The sequence below is a fragment of the Bidens hawaiensis genome, unplaced genomic scaffold (genome assembly GCF_021521415.1).
Source record: "Bidens hawaiensis isolate Kalapana, Puna unplaced genomic scaffold, B.hawaiensis_p1.1 tig00000237_1, whole genome shotgun sequence".
Classification (NCBI taxonomy): Eukaryota; Viridiplantae; Streptophyta; class Magnoliopsida; order Asterales; family Asteraceae; genus Bidens; species Bidens hawaiensis.
The window spans coordinates 7,208,993-7,223,984 of NW_027491021.1; the positions used below are offsets into that span (position 1 = coordinate 7,208,993).

Here is a 14,992-nt window from a genome sequence, read left to right on the forward strand (position 1 = left end):
AAACAAGAAAGGTTATCAATAACACAAAATTTTTTTATATGAATTTAACCTTTCAATATAAATTGGGAGGTTGATGTCCCCCAATGTCTTCTTGGTTTCTCCGCTGAAACCGACTAGCACTGATGTTCTAGGGATGATCTCCGAATCTGGTATGTTCATCTTCTTGAGGACATCATGCTGGATGATATTGACCGAGCTCCCACCGTCAACTAGGATCCTGCGTACATAATGATTAGCGATAAATAAAGTAATAATCAAACCGTCATGGTGAGGATCCTGGATGTTTAGTTTGTCTTCCTCATCAAAGAAAATCCTTTTGTCTGTCGTCAAAGTGGTGGATACTAGTGGTCGGTCTCTGTTATCCAACTTGATCTCTTTGGCGAGCCTTTTTTCTGCGGAGAAGGAGATTCCACATATGTCTGATCCTCCAGAGATGAAATTGACCATTCGCACATCTAGGTCATCCTGGTGAGGATCCTGGATACTCGAATCGAATAAGATTTTCTTATCAGTTATTCGAGTAGTAGGGATGAGTGGTCTCACCGTCCAACTTGAATTCTTCTGCGGGCTTTTCTTCTTTAAGACAAGAAGTTAGAAATATGTCGTAGTTTCTGGAGACGAAGTTGATCACGTGAGCATCTGGTGGTGGTGGTGTTGCTTTTTGTGGAAGATCTTCCGGATCCTGGATCTTGGATTTCTTCCTTCCCAAGAGCTCTTTAAAGTGGCCCTTTCTCAGGAGGTATCCAATTTCCCTCCTTAATCCAATGCACTCATCTGTCATGTGGCCAAAATCTTCGTGTAAAGCGCACCACTTAGACTTGTCTTTGAAGGTGGTTGTCTTCTCGTTCTTTCGGGGCCACCTTGCTTTTTCCCCTAGATCCTTCATGGCACAAATTAAGCCATGGGTATCTACAGAGAAACAATATTCTGAAATACTGGGGTGATCCTCATCATCATCCTCTTCTTCAACAGCTCGAACGTTTTGATCATTGAATTTGGAGTAGGGCTTCGAGTTGTTGTTCTTAAACGAGAATCCATGCTTCTTGTCAGAGGATTCTTGCTTTGTTTGATTCCCCAGACGATCCTGGATCCTCTTGTCATCTTCCAACCGTATGAATCTGAGTGCCCTGTTTCTGACTTCATCTAAGGACCTGCAAGGAGTCATCACAAGATCATCATAAAAGGGGGAGCCCCTCTGAAGTCCCATCTTGAATGCTTCAACAGTAGTAGCCATGTCAAGATTAGGGATTTTCAGAGCTTCCCTGCCGAACCTTGCAACAAAATCCCTAAGGGATTCATCACTAGGTTGGATAACTCGGTATAAATCACTAGTTAACTTCTCAAATTTCCTACTACAGGAAAATTGGCTGTTAAACAAGTTAACTAAATGTGAAAAAGAAGTAACTGAAAAGGGAGGAAGACTTAGCAGCCATTTTAGTGCTGATCCTGTCAGTGTAGATCCGAAGCCTTTGCACAAACAAGCTTCCTTGAGTCTCTCAGGAATAGGATTGATCTCCATCCTTTCTCTGTATTGTGCCACATGTTCTTCAGGATCAGTGGTCCCGTCGTAAGTCTTCATGTTGGGGGTTTGGAATCGCTTCATGATTTCAGCATCACAGATAGGTGGAGAAAATCTGGATAACTTGTGACTTCCCTCAGGTATCTCGGGGATTGGTCGTATCACCCCGGGAATACAGGATATCATATCCTTGAGCTTCTGTAGCTCCTTGGCCATAACTTAGTTGATACCTGCATCCTGCATGGGACCACGGTTAGCGTTAAAGGATATAGGATCGTACAAGTTACCTCTTTGCTGGGTGAAGGTTGGTATCCCGGGTGAGTAGCTGGGATAAGAGGAGTCTGCGATAGGAGTTGGTCATCTAGAAGCTATGGTCTGCATGGGGATTATATCTCCTTCATGGACTTCGGAAGATCATTGTTGTTGAACTCCTGAAGATCCTTGATTCTGAAAGAAGGATCCTTGAGGTTGGGAATTATAGGATCCTTGGTGATATAACCTTGAGGATCCTGGTTGAAGGATGGATGATCCTTGCTGGAAAGTTGAGGATCCTTGAGCTAGTTGACCCATGGACCCCGGTTGAAGGATATATGATCCTTGTTGGAAGTACGAGGATCTTTGAGTTTGCTGACCCATGGACCCTTGTTGAAGGATGGATGATCCTGGCTGAAACAGTGAGAATCCTTGAGTATGTTGACCCATGGGTCCCTGTTGAAGGATAGATGATCCTTGTGTGAATCGAGCCATAGATCCTGGACTAGTGAAATCCAGCATCCTGGGCATCAGGGGAGTGTGATCCTCCGCTGGCCTCTTAGTCTTCTTGAGATCTTCTATCTTACGAAGGACCCTCTGGTTAGTCTTGTTCTGCTGCTCCATGTATACTTTAACCTGTGAAAACATAGATGAAACATCACTGTTAGTATTAACCACCGGCGCAGCAGCAGCGGTTTTCGAGCTTTGGAAGACTGGCAGCTGTGTCTTGCTTCCAGCAGCAGCAGGCCGAGGTGCTCCCTTGATTGGCGGAGGCATCGGCGGCAATGTCCTTGATGAGAGAGGGACCGTAGATGGCATGGTTGACGAAGCAGAGGTTGATTGAGAGGCCATTGATAGTGATATGGGTATGAAAAAATCAAAAATTGATAGGAGTAATATGGATTATAGCACCAATTGCCCCATGGTGGGCGCCAAATTGTTTTGGACAAAAATCTGCTAAGGATAATGTATCCAAATCTGTAATTGTGAGGTTTAGTGCTACGATAACAATAACGATTTTATGAACGAAATAAGTATGAACACCGTGATTTGTTGCGAAGAAAAACCTTTTGACCTTGTCCAGATCAAAAGAAAAAAACCCCGGGTGATGACAACTCGTCGATCACCGGTTTAATAATATCAAAAAGGGTTACAAAGGTTGTGGAGATTAGATCGATGTTACAGTAGTAGCTAACGTGTATAGAGAGAATAGTGAGTTCTGCTCTGAATGTGTGTGAATACAAGTGTCATATCTAATCGATCTTATCTCGATATATAGAAAATAAATACAACAATAAGTCCTATCTATTCGCCACTATCCCACTAGTTTTCCAACGTCCATTGACCACGTGCCGGTAGCTTCCAAGTTGCGAGATTTAAGGTGGACCAAGTCACATAGTCGTTACTTCTATTGAACAATAACCTACACACATGAAACAATTGTTAATTATATTAACCTCTGAGGATCCTTGATCTTCGACATGGTTCTGGAGCTCTTCGGGAGGATAACTGATCCAGACATATATTCAAGGATAACATATCCTCAGCAGGAAAAATATCAGTCCTAACAATGGTGGTATGTGTTAAAGATGCAGGTGGTCTGTGATTTGTGAATGGTTTAATGGGAATGTTATACCCATTAAGTTAATAAGTTAGGAAATCATAACTTTTCAAAATCCTCTCTTGCCTTGGCCAAAAGTTAAAAATCATAAGTCCTTAATGTTTGCCAAACACCTTTTACACATTATTAACTTTTCAAAAAGTTAATAAGTTATAAGTTGGTGGAAATAAGGAATCCCAAACACCCCATAGTTTATAGTCCTTATCAACTATATTAGCTTTTGACTAACATACATCAGTTTTTTTTAATTTTTTTTATTGGTTTTTCTTATTTACTTTCAGATGTTATTTCTATGTCAGGATTAGCGAACAGGATTAGCAAAAGAAAGAGATGTATACACTCGTGGCACCGGGCACCTTTCTTTACCTTTAAAGTTATTCTCATATGGTTATAAAGTTGACATCTAAATGAGACTTGATGTATTCTTTTATGTAGGAATGAGAGGTCACTTCAGAAGATTGGGGAGACCCAAGGACTAATGCTTCGGTGAGAGGATTTGGTTATGATAAAAACTTTGATGATGATAATTTCACACCACATATTAGTTTCGATATTATCACACAATCAATTTCTTTACCCAAATCGTGAGTTAATTTGTATATTACTTATTGATGTATAATAGATTGGACCAGGGATATATAACAACAATGTTCAACCACCCAAACCATGACGCAAGGGAAGCTGAGTGCACCTCTTATCCTAAGAATACCTAATGTACTGCTTAAAACATGTTTTGTTAATTTGTTATTATTATTTAATAATGCAATAAAATTATCTTGTGTAAATATGTTTATTAGGTTGTAAATTATGTTTTGCAGAAGTTGATTTTGGACAAACCATTGAAGAGCTTGAGTATCGATGGAACTTTTGCTTCCAAAGGAGGAGACGGGTCCTTTAGATCCGGACTGAAAACCATGGCAAAAACTTTAGGTATTTATAGAAATCTTATGCAACAAGGCAAGCTTATTTTACTATTACTGGTGTCGTAATTCGAAGTTTTTAAATATATTTATTTTGATATAAATGCATATATATATATATATATATATATATATATATATATATATATATATATATATGCTGTTATATAGGTCTTGACACCTCATGTGAGCTTTACGTTTCTTTCAACCCAACAAGTGGACAAGTGCTCTCTTAGTATGTGCTTCTTTGAACTTCGGTAGCAAGAGTTTAAGTTGCGAACCAGAGTTGGTTACTTGCTGGCAAGAATAATGTGTTGTATTTTAATTATGAAAGCGTGGTGCGTGCTGAATTGCTATTTCATACATACATCATCAAGCATATCTATTATACCTGGGTGTTCTAGAGGACTTACTATACATCTTTTTCAGATATACTTCCAGGTTAGTGAAGCATCTGTGGATTTAGACTTTGTGATTTTAGAAGCTTCATTGATGTTAGGATCGAGTTTGAAAGGGTACTCCTCTTTTCCTAATTTTCCTCTCAGTTTTATGATCTAACTGATTTCATTATATGTTAATCTTTAATATATTTAGTTGTATTTTATACTATTCTATTTTTGATAAACGTATTTGACTGTTAGTATAATACAAATTATACTAACATAACCAAAATCATGTTACGGTTTATTTTAATTTATTAAAATAATTACAAATTTGGTCCTTTAAGTTTAATCACATTTTGTTAATTTATATAATAGTTACATGTATACCCCTTATTTTAAACCGACTACCCTGACGACGTTTAAACGTTTATAATTTTTTCACACGCTAATACTTTCTTAAAAACATTATACCATAAAAACGAGTATTTTATTCTCTTAAATTTGAGTATGGTATTGCTATACTTTTTCCATTTTAAAAACTTAACGTGTTACGTGATTACCATTAAAGACCGACAAACGAATGGGGCGGTTTCGGTCGTTCAGGTCATGGGTCTAAAAGGTTAAGGTTGGAACGAGTTGATACAAAAAGGTCAATTTGGTTTGGGTCGGGACGGGTTTGGGTTGAAAGGGGTCAAATCATAACAAATTTCGGTTAGAACATTGTCAAGCGGAACGGGTTGCGGGCCAAGACGAGTTCAATGTAGCGTTACGTGCGCACCAACACCTGATTGAGCGTGCACAGTCGTTGGACGTGCTTACTAACGCCGGTTAAGATTCCAATGCCAGAATACAAGCATATTATCGTTGGTTTACGCGCGTACTATCGTTAAGTCACACACATACAGAAACAGTAACACCGGTTAAGCATCCGATGTAATGTTTGCGTGAAACCCCGCTGCATCACGCGGGCACGTAGCTAGTAATACATGAGACATGGCCAAATTAAGACACCCCATTTTTAAGTAATTTACAATTTTAATGGCTAATGTACATCTTATATAGCATGCAAGATATGGACAAACTTGTCCATTAAAAAATATGCCTTAAAATAGTTAAAACATAGCCCCCTCAACTTTACTCAACTTTTTTAAATTTAAGAAATAGTTACTACTTTGGACTTTTATCTTTACCCATATTTTTCTTTTAATTTTAACTGTAAATAACTTCCCACCAACGATTTTCCAACGACCATAATTTTTTTATACGTTAATATTTTTTATAAATACACCATAAAAATGAGCATTTTATTGTTTAATTTGGGTATGGTTTTGCTATAATATTTCAAATAAAAAAAATTAACATATTACATATGAGTATTCACAATTTGGTTTAATGGTTTCTAAGTTATACTGTGAGCCAAACCGTTGGTTCGATTGTTTGTTATTGAGAACCGAAACGAAACCGTTGAATCTTTAAACTGAATCGTTACTGATGGTTTGGTTTCACTTACTGTGCTTCAATAGTGAATTTAATGTCCGATCCGGTTTTATATGGCCAATTTTCTGTATAAACCATACACCAAACCCTTTGCTATGGTTTGAACATTTGTAAACCGACTAACCAAAAGTGATGATTGGTCCAAACGTTTCAAGGTTTCAAACGAACCTTGAACATCCACAGTTGTTACATGATTACTATAATTTTTATTCCCCGCCGCATCGCGTGGGCACCCGTCTAGTATAAATATGAGATATCGGATTGGGTATTTATATGGTAGCATATGTCAAATGTGTTGGTTAATCATCGATCTCGTTAAATTTCCGTTAAATAGTTCGTTAGTTTATTATTAATAGATAAACTCTGTTAGAATATTCAGTTAGTATAGTTAGGGTACAAAGTGTAATTAGTTAATAGTTGGTGTATATTGTTGTAATTAGTTAGAAAATAAACGAAGGTTGCATCGTTTATACGAACCAACGCGACGGTAGATTGTGACCGCCGGTGGGTATAAATACCTCCGGCCAACATCATTGTAAATCATCTGTTTCAATTACAAATCAATAATACAAGATTCGTTTATGTTATTTGTTGTTATTTACGTATTATTGTTCGATTATTCGATCCCGTGGCCCTCAATTGGTATCAGAGCGAGGCTCTAAAAAAAACCCCAAAATTTGGAACCCTAATCGGTATGAACAAAACAGGGAACAAACCTGCAGATTAGAATTCGTAGAAGGACCAGAAGAAGACGGAGAAGAATCACCACTTAAGAGAAGTTCCGATCGAAAGGAAAATCAGAACGATTGTTTTGTTGAAATCCGGCGGTTGGCGACGAGAAAGAAAGGCTGGTATTGGCAGTGAAGTCAAAAACCAAACAAAAGAAAAGTCCAAAAGTGTATTGGCATATTAATTTGAAACGTGGTCCGGCAAAAAGAAAGGAAACTTAATTGTTTTCTTTAAATATTAAAAACTATATTCAAGATTTTTAAAGAAATAAAAATTTGAATAAAAGGAAAGGAAAAGTAAATAGTTTCTTATAAAAAAAGGTAATTGTTTTAAAACAATTATATTTGTAAGTAAATAAATTCAAGAATTTGATTTTGGAAAAATAAAAAAAAAACTTGAATAAACAATTCGAACCTGTGTGATTCGAATAGCAAGACTCCGAACCTTCGTGATTCGTTGAGAATAAGTGGCTCCGAACCTTCGTGATTCGTAGAGCAAGAGTAAGACCTGTGTGGCATCTAAGACCTGTGTGGCAATAAGACCTGTGTGGCATCTAAGACCTGTGTGGCAATCTAAGACATGTATGACACCTAAGCCCTGTGTGGCAAACAAAGACCTGTGTGGCAAATAAATCCTGTGTGGTAAGAGCAAAAACCTGTGTGGTTCAATCGAGTAAGAAGTAAATATGTCTAGCAAAGAAGATTCATCAAGTGGATCAACAAAAATTCGTGAGCAAGGGAATATATCTCTTCAATGTCCAAAATTGACTGAGTCAAACTATACGACATGGGCATTATTAATGGAGACAATCTTAAAGGCTTATGGTCTTTGGGAAGCGGTAGGCTCAGAAGAAGAAGTTGATGAAAAGAAGACATATACGACCAAGGCAATGATCCTACAAACGTTGCCGGGAGATATTTTGATGCAAGTGGCACAACACCCGACAACAAAAGAAGTGTGGGACGCGATAAAATTTCGACACCTAGGAGCGGATCTAGTTCAGAAAGCGCGTCTACAAACATTAAGGAGCGAGTTAGAAAAGTTAATGATGAGAGAAAATGAAACCGTGAGTGAATTCTCTGGAAAATTGGGAAGCATAAGAGCCAAATTTAAAAGTTTTGGTTCCAATCTCAAGGATAAGATAATTGTAAGGAAATTGCTCAATTCAGTTCCAAAGAAATTTCTACCAATCGTGGCATCTATCGAGCAATATTTGGAAATTGACAAAATGCCATTTGAAGAAGCGGTAGGAAGAATAATAGCTTTTGAAGAACACCTTAAAAGTCAAGACGAACAAGAAGACGATAACGAAAGAAAGCTTTTGATGGCTAGTAATCATCCTAAGAACTGGCGTCATGGAAAAGGTCGTGGTAATAGAAGCCAAGACAAAGATCAAGGAAGAGAACCTTTCAAAGAAGGAAGACGTGGAAATGCGAGTCGCGGAAACAAAGACAAGAGTGATCTCAAGTGCTATGAATGTAATGAATATGGTCATTCGCATATGAATGGCCAAAGTGGAAAAACAAAGAAAAAGAAGATCCGGAGGCTCATCTCATACATAGTTTAACTACGCTACTATGAAGACAAAGCAAGCCGTGTTGAAGATCGAGATTAAGGGGGTGATTGTTGGTTAATCATCGATCTCGTTAAAGTTCCGTTAAATAGTTCGTTAGTTTATTATTAATAGATAAACTCTGTTACAATATTCAGTTAGTATAGTCAGGGTACAAAGTGTAATTAGTTAATAGTTGGTGCATATTGTTGTAATTAGTTAGAAAATAAACGAAGGTTGCGTCGTTTATACGAACCAACACGATGGTAGATTGTAACCGCCGGTGGGTATAAATACCTCCGGCCAACATCATTGTAAATCATCCGTTTCAATTACAAATCAATAATATAAGATTCGTTTATGTTATTTGTTGTTATTTACGTATTATTGTTCGATTATTCGATCCCGTGGCCCTCAAAATGCACTATTTTGTGGAGGAATTTATGTAAGTTGTACTTTCGAATTTGGTTAACAATGGTAGTTTGTGCAAAAGGGCAGTTTGGTCAAACTGTTAAAATGTTGTAGCCAGAAGGTCAAATTGTAAGAAAGTGTGTTCATGTTTGACATTTAAAAGTCAACAGTCAAATAGCAAGATTATTTGTTTTATTTTGACTTTTAAATTGTTCAATTTCATTAATATTGGTGAGTTTGAATTAGTCTCTATATTGGAACGAAATAGTTGTTTGCTGATGCTTTGTGTTCTTTGTTATATGTTTTGTATGTTTATAGCTTTCTTCATTTAGTCTGATGTTTGCGTTGATATAATTTAAAACATATTGTTTATAATTTTACCAACTTTAGTCTATCAACCATTTTTGTAGAAGCAGATTAGCATTGAATAGGAGGCAAGTATATGTAGTTTATTATAAATCACAGCATTTCCTTACGTAAGTTCTCTACTCGAGGTACTTGGTCACATTCTATAATATATGTATATGTATATGTATATGTATATGTATATGTATATGTATATGTATATGTATATGTATATGTATATGTATATGTATATGTATATGTATATGTATATGTATGTGTTTGCAGACGTGTTAAATGGGTTGGGTACAGGGGTCAAACTCAACATGAACTAAATCTGGATACTAATACTCTAAAATCTTAAGCTTGCAACCAAAAAAATGTATATAAGGTAATCAGGTTAAAACCACAAAACTTGATGTTGTTTCTTATATAAATTAACTCTTTACATAGAGTACCTAATCAGTTTAAGTTATGACAAAAAACAAATTTTAGGAAAAATAAACAATAAAATAAATAATAACAAGTATAAAATTAAATGGGTCAGCCCAGGTAACCCGAACAAGACCCACTTAGCTAAACGTGTTCATGGGTTTAACCAAAAAATAACGCGGGCCCATTTCAGTTGCAGGTCTCGGGTGAGGACCATATTATTAAATTAATGTGCTCATATATTTTTCTAAAAACTTTATGCTATAGGTAGATGCTGCTCTCATTGGAAATCTAAGGGGCTCGGTTTTGAGAATGTAAGTGAACCTATCATAGCTACTTCTAAGCTTCCATGAGTAAGATAATACTGAGTTATTTCGTTTTTTCTTAGTATTGGTCAATGCAGAAACACAACATGATTTTTTTCCCGTTGATAAACACATGCGAGTTATTGATTCAAATGGAGAATTGGTACGCAACATCAGTTATCCTGTGTTACCTAATTTATCATGCTCTACTTCTTATGTATCATGAAATATAAGTTGGTTGATTAGGTCCCTCACTTATATTGCATTGGTGATGCCAATGGAAAAATGATGCTTGCAGATGCATCAATTGCCCAGGGAATAATTTCATGTGACCATAATCGTTCCTTTAGTACAAGCTTATATATTTATTGTTTCTGTAAAATAATCGTTCAATAATTTTCTTGGATAGACCATGCACTCCTACAAATCAGGTTAATTGAAATGTTATATCAAATAAATTAAATCAGTTTTTATAAAATTAACAATATATATATAGACATTTTAGTTTTTCTCAGCAGTTACTTCTACCGAACATGTCTATCTTGCAGTTCCTACGAACTTGGGAAATGGCGTTTGCAGTGGATACCACTCTATAAATTGGATGTTTGCTTATAAAAGGAGCTCTCAGGTGCATTGTTTATTGTGCCGCTAAGTCATTCGTTTCATGGATAAAGAGTATTATCATCACACATCCCTCTATGACGTGGAGGTACATTTATACATTTTTTTGTTTCTAAGTTTGTAGGCTCTAATCCCCTAACCATTTATGTTTTCCTACTTGTAGTTTGCGCCTATGCTTGAAACCAAAACCATGCTTGAGGACATGCCTGTGAAGGTAAGCATGTGTAACGAATCTGAGTTTCTTTTGTTCTTTTGCTATTACAAATGTTGCTTATGAAGTTTGCTAATACAGCAATGTGTTTGAATACAAGAAATTCCTGTCGAGCCTGACAAACAGTACCAACAGGTCGATGTTTTTTTTGTGTGTTTTGGTTTTATTCATTGTAAGGATGTATCATGTAAATGTCAATGTATGTTTTACACGGATTCCCTAACCGTTTTGCCTTTATGTTTTTAGCTGCATCAACCCGACAAGGCTGACATTGAACCAACCTTAAAGGCTGCAACTTAAGTTGCTTATTTGTTTGTTAGGCTATTAAAATCAAATGCTAACATATTTTCTATTATTCAAATAACAGGAAAGAAATTCTTTTTTGACGAATTGAAGGACTTGCCTTGGATAACATCCGAGGTACTTATTTGATAGTTGTGTTTATTGAAAATAGTTAACAGTTGATTAATATATTTTGCCTTAGGTTCACAAGGCTCAAAGAATTAACAAACGGTTGAAGATAATTGATAAGTGGAAATGGGAAGATATTATAGAGATTGATAGTTCTGAAGATGAGGCAGAAGAGGGCTGGGTGCCTATAAAAAGGACAAAGTTTGCTCGTGTTTTCAATTGAGTTGATCTTGAGTGAAGATAGTGTCGCTTAATGTTTTATGTTGTTTTTTTAGTAATATCATGATGTACCTGCGCTTACGTTCTCGTGCAGTTGTTTCAGCTTTCATGTATGCTTTGGTTTCTCATTGACTTTTAAACTATGAAACCTTTTCATTTTAATGTTGAAGTATGTGACTCTTGCACCTTAAATTTTATTACCAATATGAGTGATGCTGCATTTTTATTTTGTTAGGAAAATTGAAATGGGTTGTTTATTAGTACGTCAAGCCCAACTATATTTGGTCCTATTTATAAAAAACTTAATGTGCTAATTATTTTTCTAAAAACTTTATTGTTGTTCTAATTATAGAAGTTCTTTTGGTTACATTTTTTTAGACAATCCATCTAACCCGTTAGGGATAAAAGATAACTCCATTTGACCTGTTTATTAGCAGACTTGCCATAACTGTCATCAAGTTTATGATTGCATTATTTGAAGTATTACTGCTGAAGGAGTTTATGATTGTGTTACGAACTCCTGTCATTAAAGAGATAGCAGACCAAATTGTCGAAATGTATTGGAACGTAACCAAATTGTCGAATTTGTTACCAAATTAGTGTAGTCGTCACATTCCCACGTTAATATTCCCGTCCACCGGACGGGTCAACTACTAGTTACTTTAACAAATCCATCCTCTAATTAGCAATGTTTGTTAAATATTTTCCCTCGTGATCTTTTTTTCTTAATTAAATAAGTATCTATATGTTAGTGCGTAAAATAGTCTTTAATAAACATAATATTCGAAGACCAAATGGTAGCAACAACCCTCCCTCCAAAAGAATTAATTAAAAAATTCAAGTGAGTGTGGAGTTACGTGTTGACGCATTGGCTGGGTGGCCGGGTGAATTAACGCGTGGGTCCTTTGATGGTGTGAATCTTTAAATTATTAACCCCTTTCCTCTGTTTCCATAAGATTAATATGTAATGTAACTCTTTCAACAACCATTTAAGTAGACTGCTTCCATCGTTGTATTACCAAAATTAATTTATTTGATTTTGACTAATTGAAATTTCCATTCGAGAAAGAGATGTACAAATAAAGAGGCGAATCTGACTCGACCTTCGGAAGAGGTTTCTGAAACCAGTCTTCTTCTTGTTAGCTGGCTCTGATTATAGTCCTCATATGGTCGACATACCATGTCTACTAGTTTCATGGAAGAATTTGATTACCTTAAACTTCAAATGAAAGACACAGTGTCTGCCACCAACAACTTTGATGCCGCCAGGGTGATTGGGAGTGGTGGATTCGGGAGGGTCTATAGAGGAGAACTCTCTTCTCCGGAGGGGCAGCAAAAGACTTTTGCTTTTAAGAAAAAAGATCGTCGGCTAGGCCAAGGGAACATCGAGTTTTGGAAGGAGGTCATGATGCTTTCCCCGATACAAACATGAAAATCTCATCTCCCTTATGCACTTTTGCATTGAGGGTGGTGAAATGATTCTCGTGTATGAGTATGCTACCCGCGGGAGCCTCGATCGATATCTGAGTGATGCCGCTACTCTCACGTGGATCCAACGGTTGAGGATATGTGTTGGGACGGCACGAGCGCTGCATTTTTTGCATGATCCTAAGGAGACAGCACATCTAGTTCTTCACAGAGACATCAAAAGCGCAAACATTCTTTTGGATGACAACTGGACGGCTAAAGTGTCTGATTTTGGACTGGCCAAACATGGCCCTGCTAACCAAATGCACACATATCTTGTATCACATGGTGTTGGAACACCAGGGTATTGTGATCCTCTTTATATGGAGTTTGGTTTCCTATCAAAAGAGTCTGATGTCTACTCTTTTGGAGTGGTGCTGTTCGAAGTTTTGTGTGGGAGATTATGTTGTGAGCATCATAATTATGAGTTGACTAAAATTTTAGTGCCTATGTGGAGACAATGCTTTAATGAGGAAAACTTGGATAATATTATTCTTCCCGGTCTAAGAGAACAAATGGATTTGGGTTCATTGAAATCATATTCAAACATTGCCTATCAATGTGTGAAGAAAGCTCGTGAAGAGAGGCCGATGATGGCTAAGATCCTAGAAGAACTTGAGCTTTCACTCGCACAACAGGTAATTTTAATTTCTTTTTTTTTTTGTTTTGTTTTGTTTTGTTTGTGTGCATTCTTCCAATGTTGAAAGTGTAAGACCAATTATTGAATGTTACAGGAGCTGTTTGAAGGCGGGGACGTGTCAGCCGATGAGGTGACTTCTAGGTCATAGACGTGGTGGGACTATTACAATAGTGACGAATGTCCAGAGGAGGAATTTAAAAAGGTTTTCAGAATGAGTATAGCAACATTTAATATGATCACTGACGAGTTAGATTACGCTCTCACTAAAATGGACACCACTGTCCGTTGGGCGATTCCGGTTCCTCAACGGGTCGCAGTCTGCTTATATCATTTAGCAACTGGCGATCCTTTGCAATCCGTATCAGATTTATTTGGGCTTGGTATCTCTACATGCCGCAGACTTATTCTTGAAGTCTGTGGGGCGATCCAAACAATTCTATTGCCCAAATTTCTCAAATGGCCTGATGAAGAACTTCTTGAAAAAATTAAAACTGAATTCGAGTCAATCACAGGCATACCCAACATTGCTGGATCAATGTACACCAGCCACATATCCATAATGGCACCGAAAAGCGCCATGGATGCATACTTTAATGAAAAACACACCAGGCGAGATCAAAGATCATCATACTCGACCACGGTACAATGTGTGGTTGACTCACATGGAGTCATCATCGATGTGTGCATTGGCTACCCTGGCTCAATGTCGGACGACAAAATCTTGGAAAAATCAGCTATTTCACAAAGATTCCATACCCGTAAATTAAAAAATTCATCAATAGTGGGTATTTCCAGCTACCCACAACTAGACTGGTTATTGGTGCCTTACCTGCATAAAAACAACACACCGATTCAACATTCATTTGATGAGAAGATCATAAAAGTTCAAAAGATAGCAAAAGATGCAGTTATGAGAGTAAAAGGGAGATGGGCATGTTTGCACAACAGAATTGAAGCCAGTCTTGAAGATTTGCCTATGTATGTAGTGGCATGTTGTATTCTGCACAACATTTGTGAGATCAACAATGAGGCAATGGACGAGGATTTAATAGAAGTTTGATACGTTTAATGATGATATTATGGTAGAGGAAAATGATAGGGATAAATATATATATGTAGTGCAATAAAAGCATTCATATTCATTCCTCCACCTCAAAACCAGAAACTCCACTAAATAAAATCAGTATATTGTCTTTCTACTATTAGTCAATTAATTAAATGATACTTTTTTTATAACTTCATCTTTAACTTTTCTTTTTCTCAACTCATAGCCACTTAAAAAATATATTAAAAAACCAGTATCTTTTCAAATATAAAAATCGCTACCTTCTCTTTTTTATCTACTCACAGCACCCTAAATCACTCCTCGTATTATAGAAAATCCATTCACAAAAAATGAAGAGAATGTAAATGCTTTTAAGGCAGACAAAGTGCAAAAAAGACGAGGCAGTTCTGCAGCG

At 36.8% G+C, this 14,992-nt stretch overlaps 1 protein-coding gene across 1 annotated transcript; it reads left to right on the forward strand.

Annotated features, from left to right (window-relative positions):
• Window positions 1-12,637: 12,637 nt before the first annotated feature.
• LOC143606199 (receptor-like protein kinase ANXUR1) lies at window positions 12,638-14,690 on the forward strand. Its single transcript, XM_077082065.1, has 2 exons — window positions 12,638-13,530; window positions 13,627-14,690. Exons 1-2 carry the CDS (start codon window positions 12,874-12,876, stop codon window positions 13,678-13,680), a joined length of 711 nt encoding a protein of 236 aa, XP_076938180.1. The 5' UTR covers window positions 12,638-12,873; the 3' UTR covers window positions 13,681-14,690.
• Window positions 14,691-14,992: the final 302 nt, after the last annotated feature.

Bases quoted from the DNA above. Each gene is read 5' to 3' on its own strand.
- LOC143606199 (XM_077082065.1), top strand. From the start codon at position 12,874: ATGCACTTTTGCATTGAGGGTGGTGAAATGATTCTCGTGTATGAGTAT. The intron at 13,531-13,626 runs GTAATTTTAATT...TGAATGTTACAG, and splicing joins AGCTTTCACTCGCACAACAG to GAGCTGTTTGAAGGCGGGGA.